The 14,244-nt window shown below is 32.9% G+C and overlaps 1 protein-coding gene, 1 non-coding gene and 1 pseudogene across 4 annotated transcripts; 1 reads left to right on the plus strand and 2 right to left on the minus strand.

The window, feature by feature from the left end:
• Window positions 1-1,706: 1,706 nt before the first annotated feature.
• On the minus strand, window positions 1,707-1,823 carry LOC143579634 (U5 spliceosomal RNA). The gene has a single exon (XR_013143499.1). It is a non-coding gene; the product is annotated as a U5 spliceosomal RNA (small nuclear RNA).
• Window positions 1,824-3,482: 1,659 nt separating this feature from the next.
• On the minus strand, window positions 3,483-8,541 carry LOC143579621 (putative aspartyl aminopeptidase; annotated as a pseudogene). Its single transcript, XR_013143495.1, has 10 exons — window positions 8,534-8,541; window positions 7,884-7,962; window positions 7,614-7,819; window positions 6,645-6,714; window positions 6,109-6,210; window positions 5,829-5,984; window positions 4,807-4,979; window positions 4,627-4,701; window positions 4,410-4,550; window positions 3,483-3,721 (listed from the first exon to the last, which is right to left on the minus strand). The product of XR_013143495.1 is annotated as a putative aspartyl aminopeptidase (transcript).
• Window positions 8,542-10,602: 2,061 nt separating this feature from the next.
• On the plus strand, window positions 10,603-13,404 carry LOC143579628 (mitochondrial pyruvate carrier 1). 2 transcript variants are annotated; one of them, XM_077062876.1, is made up of 4 exons: window positions 10,603-10,910; window positions 10,989-11,043; window positions 11,623-11,758; window positions 13,209-13,404. In XM_077062876.1, exons 1-4 carry the CDS (start codon window positions 10,818-10,820, stop codon window positions 13,243-13,245), a joined length of 321 nt encoding a protein of 106 aa, XP_076918991.1. In that variant the 5' UTR covers window positions 10,603-10,817; the 3' UTR covers window positions 13,246-13,404. The 2 variants fall into 2 exon arrangements, with proteins under 2 accessions (XP_076918991.1, XP_076918992.1); XM_077062877.1 differs by lacking the exon at window positions 13,209-13,404 and having other exon boundaries at window positions 11,623-11,762.
• Window positions 13,405-14,244: the final 840 nt, after the last annotated feature.

Consider the following 14,244-nt stretch of genomic DNA (forward strand, 5'->3'; position numbering starts at 1 on the left):
TAGACACTGTTGTTTACCTTGGGCTAAAATTTTGCTTAATAATACATTAAATGAATGTTTAAATACATGAAATGAATGCATAACTATATGAAATGAAGGTTTAAATATATAAAATTGAGATATTAGTACATGAAATGGAGATATAAATACATAAAAATGATATTATTAAACTATTAATGCATATAATACATGAAATAGAAGGAAAAAGGCTTGAAAATATTAAAATATGAAGAGTTCAGTTTGGTCCGGTTAATTTCGGTTAATTCAGTTTTCGGTTATATTGGTTCAGTTTTCATCAGTTTTTGGCTCGGTTTCGTTTAACGATTCGGTTATTGCTCACCCAGTCACCACTATCCAATAGGCAACATAATCATACTTGGACCAACTGGACAAAAGAAAATAAGCTAGAAAATATTCCGAACTATAAATGACATAAGTTACAGTTTAGAACCAATCCAATGTTTTCATGGCCGACATCGAACTGGTGGTCTTACCAGTTCACTGGTCTGACCGGTTAGGTTGTTTTGACCGGTTTTAAAAAATGCATAAAACTGTAATTATTTAAAATTATTGAGTATTGAAAATATAAGACTTATATTTAAGTTAAATATAAATTTAATAACTACAAAAAAAGTATTATCTTCGCTTACCTAAAATAATAACACTGTAAAATCCAAATGACAAGATCATTTAATAAAACAAAGAAAGCGTATTCAGAGTAAAAGTAAATTGTATATGAAATAAAATAAAAATCAAGCTTAGTAAAACGAGTAAACCAATCATATTTTAGTATCTTTTAACTTGGTTTGGTCTCAATATCCAAACTGGGCCTTCGGTTAGTGAATGGTGGGCCTGGGTACAAGAAACTTATGCATGACATTGGTATGCAGTTATGCACTTCGGAATTCGGATAATGTTTTGTATTTAATTTCTCCCTATTTATATGAGTTTTAAGGGCTGAGTTTAACTGCAAATGTCATGAATTATATATGGTTGTCTACATCTTTAGGAAAAAAAACTATTAAATAAATTCAGTTTTTTATAACATAATGAAAATCCTAGAATTTGGTTGTGTATGTTTGCAGATAATTCATATATGAGGTCTATAAAAATTTATGGATATGTTTACATCAAAAGGGGACTAGTGTCATCTAGACCCATCGCTGATCGCTTTCGCTACATGTGAAGTTATTGATGAAGACTTTTGATTCAAGAGCTGTCATGGGCTTTGGCATACTGAATGTGACATTCATCGGTGAAATATAAATAAACAATTATATATGTAACAATTTAATAAAAGAAAATAAAAAGAAACAAGAGGGAAATGCGTGCAACCACCTCAACCTTTTTGCACTAACAGAATGACATTGCTTAGCAAGTCCATTTCCTGTATAACCAACTATTAGATGAGATTGACCTAAGTATATGAAGAGCATAATGGACAAAAATCTGATTTGAACTCAATTCTGTAACTCGAGTTGACGAGTCTTTATATATAATGCATATTAAAGTTTGTTAGAACACAATTCAAACTTGAATAATTTAAAAAAATATGCTTTAATTTCAAAACTTTACGTTATGTTTAATTAAGCAAACACAAACTGCAAACTTTAATTTGAGAGCAAGTACATAAAAAGCTTAAACCGAGTTTGAAAAAATAATGATTTTGGAGGTATAAACTTTATACTGAAAATTGGTTAAAGCCCTTCCATAACAAAAGATGCTCTCCAAAAATATATATATATGTCATTCAATGTAATGAGCACACGATATTATTTAGTGAAAAGCAAAAGAATAGTTCACTCTGTGCTCACCACATGGCTGCATACCTTTAAACATAAGTTAACTGCCCTTTTTATGACCATCTTCTTTTACCTTTGTTTTTCTTACCCACCCTACGTGGGATCAATAAACCTTTAATCAGCTTGCGTTTTGTTCATCTTTGCCAACTTTCAAACATATGTAATTGGTTTTCAAGCATATGGACACCTTTAGTCTATCATATTCTAGTTTGTAAGTAACATGAACACCACAATATTTCATCTCTTGAATGATGGTTCTCAAGATTGCTCCAAACACGAATCCATCATGATTCATGAACAATTAGAAGAGTTGGCCCAAGGTCATAAAATAAAGACTAGCGTGGAAAGATATTCAAATTAACAACATAAAGAAAGGATGAAATAATAGTACCTTTCTAAAGGATCAATGATATATTTTATAGAGGTGGCAAATGAGTTGGGTTGGGTGGAAACGGGTTAGGGTCAACAGGTTCGGGTTAGAACGGGTCAAGGTTGGAACGTGTCAAAACGGGTTTGGGCCAAAACTCGTTTAAGTGATTTTTCATTTCTTTTCATCGCGTAACAGCTCGTTTAAGCGATTTTTCAGTTCGTTTCATCGCGTAACAGCTCGTTTAGGAGATTTTTCAGTTCGTTTCATCGCGTAATAGCTCGTTTAAGCGATTTTCCAGTTCGTTTCAGCAAGTAACAGCTCGTTTAAGCGATTTTTCAGTTCGTTTCAGCATGTAACAGCTCTTTTAAGCGATTTTTCAGTTCCTTTCAGCACGTAACAGCTCGTTTAAGCGATTTTTCAGTTCGTTTCAGCACGTAACAGCTTGTTTAAGCGATTTTTCAGTTCGTTTTAGCAATTAATAGCTCGTTTAAGCGATTTTCTAATTCGTTTCAGCACTTAACAGCTTGCTTAAGCGATTTTTCAGTTCGTTTTATCACTTAACAGCTTGTTTCAGCATGTTTTTGTTTTGTTTTTGTCGACTTTTCAGTTTCGGTTAATTTGTCGATTTTTTTTAACGAGGACAATGAACGAAACTTTTTAGTTTTTTTACATTTTTTTTTTGTTTTATTTTTTGAGTTATGATTTTTTTATTAATTTTTTTGAATTTTTTTTGATGGTTTCTATTAAGATCAAAGTTCCTTAAAAAAAAATTCAAAAAAAACAATAAAAAAATCATAACTCAAAATATAAACGAATAACGAAAAAAGTAAAAAAACTAAAATATTTTTGCCGTTGTCCTCGTTCATAAAAAAAACGACAATATAACCGAAACCGAAATGTCGACGAAAATGAATCAAAAACCAAAATCGACCCGTCTAGTGCGAAAACTCGAAAGAAACCGAAACCCAACCCGTCCAGTGCTAAAACTCGTGTCAGCACGAAAGCTGATCCGAGCCGAAATCTAAACCGATATTGTTCCAATCTAAAACCCGTTTCAACCCAAACATGTCACTTTTCCTTAAGACACTAACCCACATCGACCCATGTAGTTAAATTTGTCAACCCATTTTGACCCAAAAATAAGAATGTGAAATTTCAAGTGACTCATTTTGACCCATTTAATTAAAACCAATGACCCAAATCAACCCATTTGAATTCTAAAACAACCCAAATTGACCCATTTAGAATGGTTTGGGTCAAGGTTGCCACCCCTAATATTTTAGTATGAAAAGTTTATCAAGTAGAATAATAAACCACTTCGATGAACCTAAATGTCAACTGCAACCTTGGCATCAAGACATGTGAACTCTTCATAAAATCTATTCAAATGTTCATATGAATGCTTCACATCATCAACCGCACACATCTCTCTTATGCTATGCATTGACAATTGTGGGGCCCCAACATCAACGGTTCGAATCCCAATTCCACTAGCCAGGATCGGCCCGATGGTTGAACCACACGCCATGTCGTTCCGTACCACAAAGTCCTGTTTTACATAAAACCTTTTGTTCAAGTGTGTGCGTGCGCGCATTATTAGAATAATAATAAATGTACAAACTTATTGGTTATTTCATCTTGATCTTCAATAGAGGTGGCATTAGTTGATACGAGCCAGGTTGGGTCATAAACTAGTTGTGTTCGGGTTGACATGTTTAACCCATTTAGTTAGATAGGTCGACCCACCAACCTGTTTAGTAAACATGTCAACCACCAGCTCGTTTACCGATTAACACATTTACAACTTGTGTATTAACCGCCAACCCGTTTGACACGTTTAGATAAATGGGTTAAACGAGTCGGGTTTGGGTTGACCTATTTAACCCGTTTAATTAAACAAGTCTACCCGCTAACTTGTTTAGTTTAACACGTTTACAACTTGATTATTGCCCGTCAACCCGTTTGATATGTTTAGATAAACAAGTTAAACCGGTCGTGTTTGGGCTACACGATTTTAAGTGTGTGCACGTTAGGGTTGAGGTTTTTGACACAAATAAACGAGTCATGTTCAGGTTAAACAATTCAACTTGTCAACCCACCAACCAGACTTAAACGTGTGAAAGCCGCCCAAAGAGTATTCAAATGCTTACAACACCATAATCGCTTATTAAAAAACAAATTATTAATTTACATACTCTTTATAATCTTATTAAAGTTTAAAAGGTTAACGGGCCTACCTGAACAGGAAGACTGTGTTTGGCTGCTATTTCTCTAAATATAAAAGCAGTAACCGCATTCGTGGCGTATCGTTGATTTGCATTGTGTTTAATCACAAGCCCAGAATGTAACTTTGGTTGATGATTATCTTCATGTTTATCCTGAGAGAAAAAAAAAGATAATACATGAATTAATCTTTGTATAAAAAGAATAATAATGTAATAAATACACACAAACCATATAATTTGGATGCAAGGCATGTGCCATGTCAGCAGACACCAGGAAGCTTCTTTGGATGGCTTTTTCTAGTAACTGCATATCATTACCGATGGATTTATATTATGTGATTGGTTATAAAGTCGAATTACAGATTAAAAAGAAAGAATTAGGGTATGAAATTATTATTATTATTGTTACCTGTGAATTTGAAGAAAAGAAAGTTGTAATGCGGGAAAGAGCATCAAACATAACTGGAGATCCAGCTCCTTGTGCTGAATTAGATCCAACTTCCTCATGATCAAACAATGCCACCATTCTTATACCATCTCATCTTCAAGACTTTTTTCTGACTCTGTGGCGTCTATTAACGCCTAAAATTTATAAACAATTTATTACAAACCCAAAACCGTAGTACACAATTACGTGTGTCTGCTGTGTGTGTGTAGAAGATCAAATACAAAGTGTTTTTGATGTAAAACGTGTAAGTGACCCCCGCCTTCGATCATACTAATAAATGGTAGAGACGTTAGAGGTGTGACATGGGTACAAGGAATTTTATGGCTAGGACAAAATAGGAAAAGCCTCCATTGTTGGCTTTTAATCTAGTTCCACCATTCTTTTAAACGCAAAAACTTTTATATACTTTGTTAACTTTTTTTTACATTATACCATAAAATCGAGCATCTTATTCTCTTTAATTTAAGTACGGTATTTCATTACCTTAAAAAAAATCAACTTATTTTTAAAACGTTGTGTATTGTGCATATGAGGTGTGTAATTATGTCAATTGTTATTATAAGCATATGTTTCATAATTATAAACATGGGTTGCGTAATTATAAGCAAACGTAGTGTGAACATAATATATGTCGTGTAAATATTTTTATACGCTATGCAATATGTTGTGTAATAAATTTATGTATGTTGTGTACTATTGTGCGTAATTAGCTATATATGATTGTGCAATTATTTAATATTTATGAGTAATTGTTGCAGATGCATATACCCCTCACCCACGCGTCATGTGTCCGATGTTGGTGGCTTTGTACCTTCACACGTTAATTTCGCTTTGTACATTAACTAACCTCTCTCTCTCTATTCATATATATATATATATATATGAGTGTGTGTATATGTATATGTATATGTATATGCACATACACACATGTACATACATGTTTCTTATGGAAACATGCACTAGACAAAAACAGTAATTCTTACCTTCAAAGAGCAAAAAGACATACAAAGATTGTCAAGCCTTCCAGAAAATACAAATTCCTTCATTGCACCAGCAATTACACTTGGTTGAGTGTCACATGCTTGTAATTCAAAATCACAAATGTCATCTGGTTTACACCCAACTTCAGCTGCAAGCAGCTACATTTAAGAAAATCCAGCAATTAGTATATTCAAATAAATAAACTTGTAACAAATCTCAATGAGTGTTTGAATGCCTGTGTTAAAACTGATTATGTGAAATTAAATAAATAAAGTGAATTACCTGCAAAAGAAGAGAATGATGCTTCTGGTTACCAGAAGTATTTGGGCTTTCATTGGGCTTCCCGTCTGGCCCATTATCAGTAACCACTTTATTGAGCTCAGCCTAATAAATATCATCATCATCATCATCGTACTCAGTATATCCCACCAATAGCAATGCTATGGTAGGGTCTGAGGAGGGTAAGATGTAGACAGCCTTACCTCTATCCCATAGGGATAGAGAGGCTGCTTCCGGTGAGACCCCCGGCTCGATAGTAGTTTTGCATCAAGCCTTGGACATAAGGCACATAGCACTCAATCATCGGGACACCGGCTAATTGGTGCATGTGCCCTTGTCTTTCGGCTATCAACGCCACCACATGATGCCTGATTAACCTTCCGCCACTTTTAACGTTATTTTCACGAGATTAGTAAAATAACGTCAAAATTAGTGCAATTTTACTTTTGCCCACCCGAGCTCAGCCTAATAAACATATACCAATTATTTGACAGAATGTGTCACTAATATATATCAAATAAAATAATTAAAATGATTACCTTAACAGAGGTTGCTAACATGGGGGCCAGATGACTTTGTGTATTCACCTTAAATCCATCATTAACGCTCCTACCCAACAAAAGCCAATACAACAATTACAGTTTAAAATTTTTGACCCATTTACAATTTACTTGAAATTTATGAATGCGTAGATTGGGTTAGAGGTATGAGCGGGCCAAGCCGCTCATGAGCTACTTGAGATCGGCTCAATGTAAGCTCCAATCGAGCCGAGCTTTAATGAGCTCAAGCCTAAAAAACAACTTGTTTAATAAACAAGCCAAAGCCAGGGCTTCACTTATTGAGCTTGAGCTGGCTTGTGTCACAAGCCTTAACGAGCCTATTATAAATATTATTTATGAAACTTTTAATTTAATATGATAGATATATATAAATTAATATACTTATTATGATATATAAAATGATGATATATCTAACTAAAATATAAAACTTGTAATAAAAATGTATATAAGTTTTGCTACCGATAGCCTTACTACAAGTGAGATTTTACCAAGTACGTTTGTTTGTTTGTAATTAAAATACATACAAAAAAAATAATTATAAATGTATATAAATTAAAAAACAAATGAGCCGAGCTTGAGCTTGAAAAAACTACTCACAAGCCAAGCTCGAGCTTTAGAAATTGAGCTCGAATCTAGCCGAGTTCGAGCTCTCATATGTTAAACGAGCCGAGCTCAAGCTCAAGCTCTCGTAGGTTAAAAGATCCGAACTCGAGCCTAGTCAGGTCGGCTCGGCTCGTTTACACCACTAGCTCAAGTTAAGTTTGTGTTAAAAGGTAAAATATAGCTGCTAAGAAAACAGGGTCAAACAGGATGAAATTTAGCTGAGTTGCATCATAAGTAATTTTCTGCAATCATGTTTAGCAGTTAACACACTAATCATTTTAATTTCAGTACAAAAAGTGTTTCGGGTCAATCACCCGGCCCATATCGATTCATACGAAATATTACCTGTCCGCCAGGTGGATTACTAGGTTTGGAATTCGCATAATAGGCTCGTTAATTCTAACAAGCTTATGCGAGTATGATGCACCGTCACCTTTTCCTTCTTTAATAATCATTCTTCCAGCAATGGTCAAATCACGGTCAAACCATGTATGCCACATACCACTTGCATATGTCTGAACACCAACTTCCAAATAACCGCCTTTTGATACCTAATCAAGATATAATAAATATCACATCATACCTCTTAACTTCTGTCAAAATTAAAGAAATTACCTTTGAAACAGGCTTTAACTTAAGACAAGGACTGTCGGTATGTGCACCAACTATGTGGAACCCGTTTCCAGCAACATACCTAAACACAAAGATGAAAATTAATATTCTAAAAAAAGTTGATGCACATATAGTGTCTTCCAAAGGCCTTTGATTGAACTATGGTAAACTACAGTTATGAAACCATGGCAATAATTTAATACGTATATGTCCCAAAATGAAGAAACCCAAAGATTTACAGTAACAGGAAAATTAGTATCCAAAACATCGAAAATGTTTTGACGTGCATCTTGTGAGTTATTATGTATAAGCATGTTTATTAATCAAGTTTAGCCTAAATATAAGCATGTTTATTAATCGAGCATGAGCCCAAGCCCGAGCTAGCTCGTGAGCCTAAACAAGCCTATTATTTATATATAATATTTATCTAGTATACTAAATATATATTTATATCGTAATCATTGTTATGTACAAAATTATGATAAAAATAAATAAACAATATATATATTATGTAATATAAAAACTATAAGTAAAATAACAGTTAATTCAAGGCATCAGTTAATATAATCAATAGAATAGAAAGGATGTTACCGACGGCGTGGAAGGCTGTGGGAGAAGCGTTTAAGAAGTCGATCAGATCATCAGCGACTGACTTCGCCATGGATTTGATCTCGGTCCTTGACTGATGAGTGACTGTGTGCTATTTGTCATTTCTCACCAGTGCTTTATACCGGTTTGAACTAGCTACCTGTTTTTAGGGGTGTTTGGATGAGTTTATAATTTTGTTGTTTTTCGAGAAGAAAAAACAATTTTTAAAGAGCTTCATTTTGAAGTTTTGGAGCTCTTGTTATTTGTGGGACCTGTATATTTAAAAATGACTGATAAAATTAAAATGAGTAAACCTGTAAACGATGTGATAAACCTATTTCACACTTTTGTTTTTTAAAAACTTTGTTTAAAAAATCAAGTACTTTTGTATTATTTTTTATTATGGATTAGCTTTTAGATTATTTTTTATTATAGTTCATGTAATTTTGAACTTTTTTTTAATTAAGTTGCATTTATATGAAATTACATGGTAAGTTATTCAACCCGGTTGAACCTACCGGTACAACCCAATTCAACTAACTGTACCATTTTTTAAGCTAAGCGGTATAAGTAAAATGTCAGTTTTTAATACATTGCTTCTTACACAAACATAAATAGATCTTTTCATAAAAAGAAATTTTATGGGAAGGAATTTTGCCTTTAGGGTCTGGATTGAATTTGATCCTCACAAATGCAAAAGTCCATAAATAGGATAAGCATTGGTGTAAGGGTGGGCGAACTTTTAAAAATTGCTTATTTGTTTTTTCTAAAAACAAAAGATGTTTGGTAAAACTTCCGTTTAAAACTTTAAAACTTCAAATTGGAGCCTTTTAAATTGTTTTAGCTTTTCAAAATACACATAAGCAATTTTAATAAGCTCAGCCAAACACATCCTAAGAGAAATCAAATTCGGGTAAAGAGACTACGCCGAACTAGCGGTAAACAAGTGAGTCATTGTTTTTTAAAAGATAGCAAAAAGTAATTTTGGGGTTGAGTATACCCACACCATTAGACCAGACCAACGATAAGTCTCCATGACTCGTAGTCTCGTATGCTTAGGGTTATACGCAGAGTCAATACTATTTTGGACGTCGGGTTTGTTACCGCGTTTACCTTAAAAAGACCTTTTGAGCATTGTAAATTTGCAGGTCTATTACCACACTTATTTGAGTTGTGTAGGGGCTGTATTTGTACAAATAAAACTTGTTAGGGGGTTCACACAAACATATTTAACCGGATGAAAAATTGTGAATCCCAGTCAGTGGTCTTCGAGCTTTCCTGGCATTGCTTTTGTCGGCGGCTGACGGTAAGCATTTGTTTTATTATTCTCCGGTCATATTTATTCACTCGATTCTATATTTCACTTTTGTTATTATTATTATTCGATTATCAGTTGTTTTGGAAATTAGGGCACACTATCAACAATCCTTTTAGTTATTTTACTCCGATTGCAACTTGTTCCTATACCATTCATTGATTAGGTTTGTGTTAATGTATTTACTGTTGAAATTAGTGTGGAAACTATGTTTTATAGGGTTTTGTTGGCGATGATATGCTGCTGTAGTATTTTGCTAGGGTTTAATCTGCAAATAACCATCCAATTAATTAATTGCAGTTTTTTTAGGACTGTATTAAGATTGTGTTTTTTTTTTACAATTGGAGATGTTAGTAGGAAGTATGTAAGCTATGAATGATTTTATATATGAAACTAGGAAGTATGTTTTTGTTTTTATTTTGAAGGTTTTAACTAGTTTTATATTATTAGTATCACATAAATGGCTCATGGTAAGAATCTCATTGTATGTCAAGTATGTAACACAATACCTTATATTCTTTAACAAGTACTTTCATATTTTAATCATAAGTGATTGGAACTCAGCGTTTCTTTAATATAGTGTACGGTTAAGTTGCGTGTTGCTACTTGAATAAAATAGAAACAGAAGTCACAAAAGATCATTTACTCAAGTTGGACTTCATGTCTTTTGTGTTGTTTTTAATGGTACATGATTTGTATATTGAAAAAGTATAAATTTTTGTCTTTTATATCAACAATTGTTGCTGTCTGTTTTTTTTGTAGACTTCTTGAAAAAGTTTGAAATTTTTAGCCTTTCATAATTTCAATCTTCTTATTCCAGCAACTGTTGCATTATGTGACATACAGTTGTAGACTTTTAGTCATGTTAGTGGCCATCATTTTTTCTTTTCTTTTTGCAGTTTTCAATATCTGTATGATGTTACCGTATGCTCATATCCAGTTTCATCACACGCATTAGAACTAATGAACTATTTATAATTTGTTTTAAATTGATCGTTTCAGTGGTGCTTAAAGTTTTATAAGCAAGACTATATATGGCTTCTTTTCGAGCATTCTTGAACAGTCCTGTTGGGCCAAAAACCACTCATTTTTGGGGTCCTGTAGCCAACTGGGGATTTGTTGCTGCGGTACGTTCATTACTATATCATTAATAATATTATCACAGAATTTTTCATTATTATTTTTTGATTGGTTAAATATGACAGGGGCTAGTGGACATGCAGAAACCTCCAGAGATGATATCTGGCAACATGACTGCAGGTTCACTTGACTTAATAGTTTATCTCTATTTGGTCAAACATGTAAAACAAAAGAATTTTAAAAGAAAACAAGTGAAATGGTCAAACAGGTTGAAAGTTATTGGTCAAATTGGCTGAATGAGCCGAAACCAGACCAACGTGTATTATTTTTAATGCATAAAACCTTCTAAATCATTTTATTTAAAAAATAGGTTATCGTTGAATTAATATATAGTTTTCTATCTTTTTTGAGAACACTTATCAGTCATTAACAAAATTAATTGGCTAAAAAGTCCAGGCAGATAAAGATTAAATGAATGTGGTTATAAAGATTAAGCTTTTTATTTATCTGTCAGGGTATAAAATAATTAAAGAAAAAGGTGAAAATAAAAGGGTCAACTTGGTCAAACAGTTGAAACTTGAAAGTAAGTTAGGTTGCTATGAAACAATATAAGTTTCTTAATCTTATTTGACACACAAACTACCCATACAATTATATATTCGGATAAAAAGTGGCATTTTAACTTGTTATTCAACGTGCCTGACAAGCCTATTTAGTAAGATAACTAATTAACGAACTACCCTCACATTTTTTGTGCAGCGATGTGTGTGTATTCTGGATTATTCATGAGGTTTGCATGGATGGTGCAGCCTCGTAATTATCTGCTTTTAGGATGTCATGCTTCAAATGAAACGGTTCAGTTGTATCAACTTTCACGTTGGGCAAAACATCAAGGGTAAGCTACTTTGATGAAACAACCATTGTATTTTTTTAGATTATTTTTGTGCATAATGATATTACAATGCTTGAGTACTCTTTAAAATGCCTTTCCAGTGTATTAAAAACGGTTTGGTTTCACCAAAAATTGTGCTAGACATAGCCGGTAAGGGTGTAAACAAGCGGAGCTGGAACTCGTTTAGTTTAAGAAAGCTCGTGTTAGAGCATTCACATTGGAATCCCTATATTATCTCCTACCATATAATTTAAGAAATAGTTTAGGGTTTTTATCAAAGTTTGCACTCCATCCGATCTCCTAAAATATGGCATAGAATTATGGATCGAATAGTGATTTCTATGGATTATTATTCACTCCATATAGTCATTCCATATATTTTTTGTTAGTGGAAGAAAGAGAAAGCATAATATAATTGGTATTATTTACTTGAACAGAGAGATGTATAAGAAATCGGATGTAAGGTTTTCTTAAAGATGAACATATTGTATGGTTAAGATGTTTTTTAGTTAAATATATGGATGAAAATAAGGATTCCAACTATAAGTATTTAGTTAGTTTATCTATAGACATATATAATTGTTTTTTATGTATTTATAATTATAATTTAGTATATTTCAGAGTATATATTATTTAGTTATTTTTATCATAGTGTTATGCATATTAATATTTACTATTTAATTATGTACTTTACATATATAATACAAATAGTTATATTTGTAGTATAACAATTAGTTTGTTTTGACTCATGGGCCTGGACTCCTAGTCAAATTTGATATGTGAAGCTCGGGCTCGAGTAGAAACGGGTCGCGCAGCGGGTTGGCAGGTTGAACTCAAAACACAACACTAACCTAAAAAGCGTGTTACACACATGAACTTGAAGATGTTTATTTGTGGGTTGACATGAATACAGCTTGTTTAACCTGGAAAGAAAGTTATTTGACTTATTTCACATGTTTGTATTCTAAAATTCTAAGTTCACATGGTATATTTATTTGTTTGAAGAATTTATGTTTAAACTATGTCATTTGAATTTAACGTTTAGATTTTGGTATAAAAAATACCCAGATAGTTTAAGACTTAAGTTATTACACAAGACACATTTTTAAAAAATTCAAAAAAATAAATAATGGGCCAACCTGCGACGCCGGCTGACACGAACACGACACCTTTGGCTAAACATGTTTGCTAGTTCGACTCGAAACTGGCCTGAACCTGTTTAGACTATATCGAAACTCTCGAATTTCATGTTAGGTTCATGTCGTGTCAGAAATTCACACCTCTCGTTTATTAAACGAGCTCTAATCTAGGCTCATGATTTTGAGAATCTCATGGATGGCTCAGCTTGTTTACACCTCTAATAGCCGGTCCTGGCTCGGTTTTTGGTTTTAGTGGCTCTACGGCTTCAACTCACTTCTACTTACATCTCTCTCTTTGTTTGTTTTTACTAAAGGTATTTGCAAAATCAAGACAAGTCTGCATCAACTTGAACAGAAGCTTTTATTTTTGTGTGATAATTTTTACTTTTGTTCTGTTTACTTCTTTGAAGTTTAATGTAATGGTTGGTTTGAAAAATTTAAGCTGGTTTGACAGCTGCATTACTGTCATTCTGTGTTTTATTTAATAAAAAGCAATATTTCTTGAATTAAAATCAATAAAAAGCAAACATGTTAAGTGAACCATTTCTTTAATCTGTTGTTTTCCCTTTAACTTGTTCAAAATGCAAGAAAAAGAGGGAGGCCATTTAAAATACGACCGTTTGGGTTTATAGAAATGGTATTTAAGAGTTTTCTCAAACCTTATCTAGAAAGGGAGAGCCTTTCACGTTACTGTTTGAATATATGTATCTCGAGTACGTAAAGGATGTTTAAATAACGTCATAGTCCATTCATTTGACATTCGGTGACAAAAGTGAGGCTTAGCTTAACATCAAGTAAATCACATATGTGAAAGAGAAGTGAGGTCGATTTGAATGTAATTGCTGGGCGTACTATCAATTCCTAGAGTTTTCACATAACCAAGCTAGTGTTCCATGATCATTATTGGACATGATAATGAGGAGATGGCCCGACTAGGAAGAAGTCTTGTGTAAACATGCATTGTCATCTATGCTTACAATAGTCAATTCAAGGACATTAGTCTACTGATGGTTGGAAACTCAGTATATTTTACAATGGAAAGTTCAAAGTGAATAATTGTCTATCCTATGCAAGATTCAACCAACGAGGTTATATCATGAATTTTGGGCATTTAGATCGATCTCCATTTATAAGGAAAAATTAATAGTGAAAATGAGTTTTCACTATATTTGGACATTAATAATAATTATATTTATATACTAGTTTTTATCTCCCGTATTATGGAGGTTGTTTTATATTGTTTGTTCTAATATTTATTTATTTTTTGAATTTATATTTTTTTATTATATAAAAGTTAATAATATACTTATGGTTTGATGATAAATTGTTTCATAAATAAATGAGATATAA

Source organism: Bidens hawaiensis, unplaced genomic scaffold (assembly GCF_021521415.1).
Source record: "Bidens hawaiensis isolate Kalapana, Puna unplaced genomic scaffold, B.hawaiensis_p1.1 tig00029887_1, whole genome shotgun sequence".
Lineage (NCBI taxonomy): Eukaryota > Viridiplantae > Streptophyta > Magnoliopsida > Asterales > Asteraceae > Bidens > Bidens hawaiensis.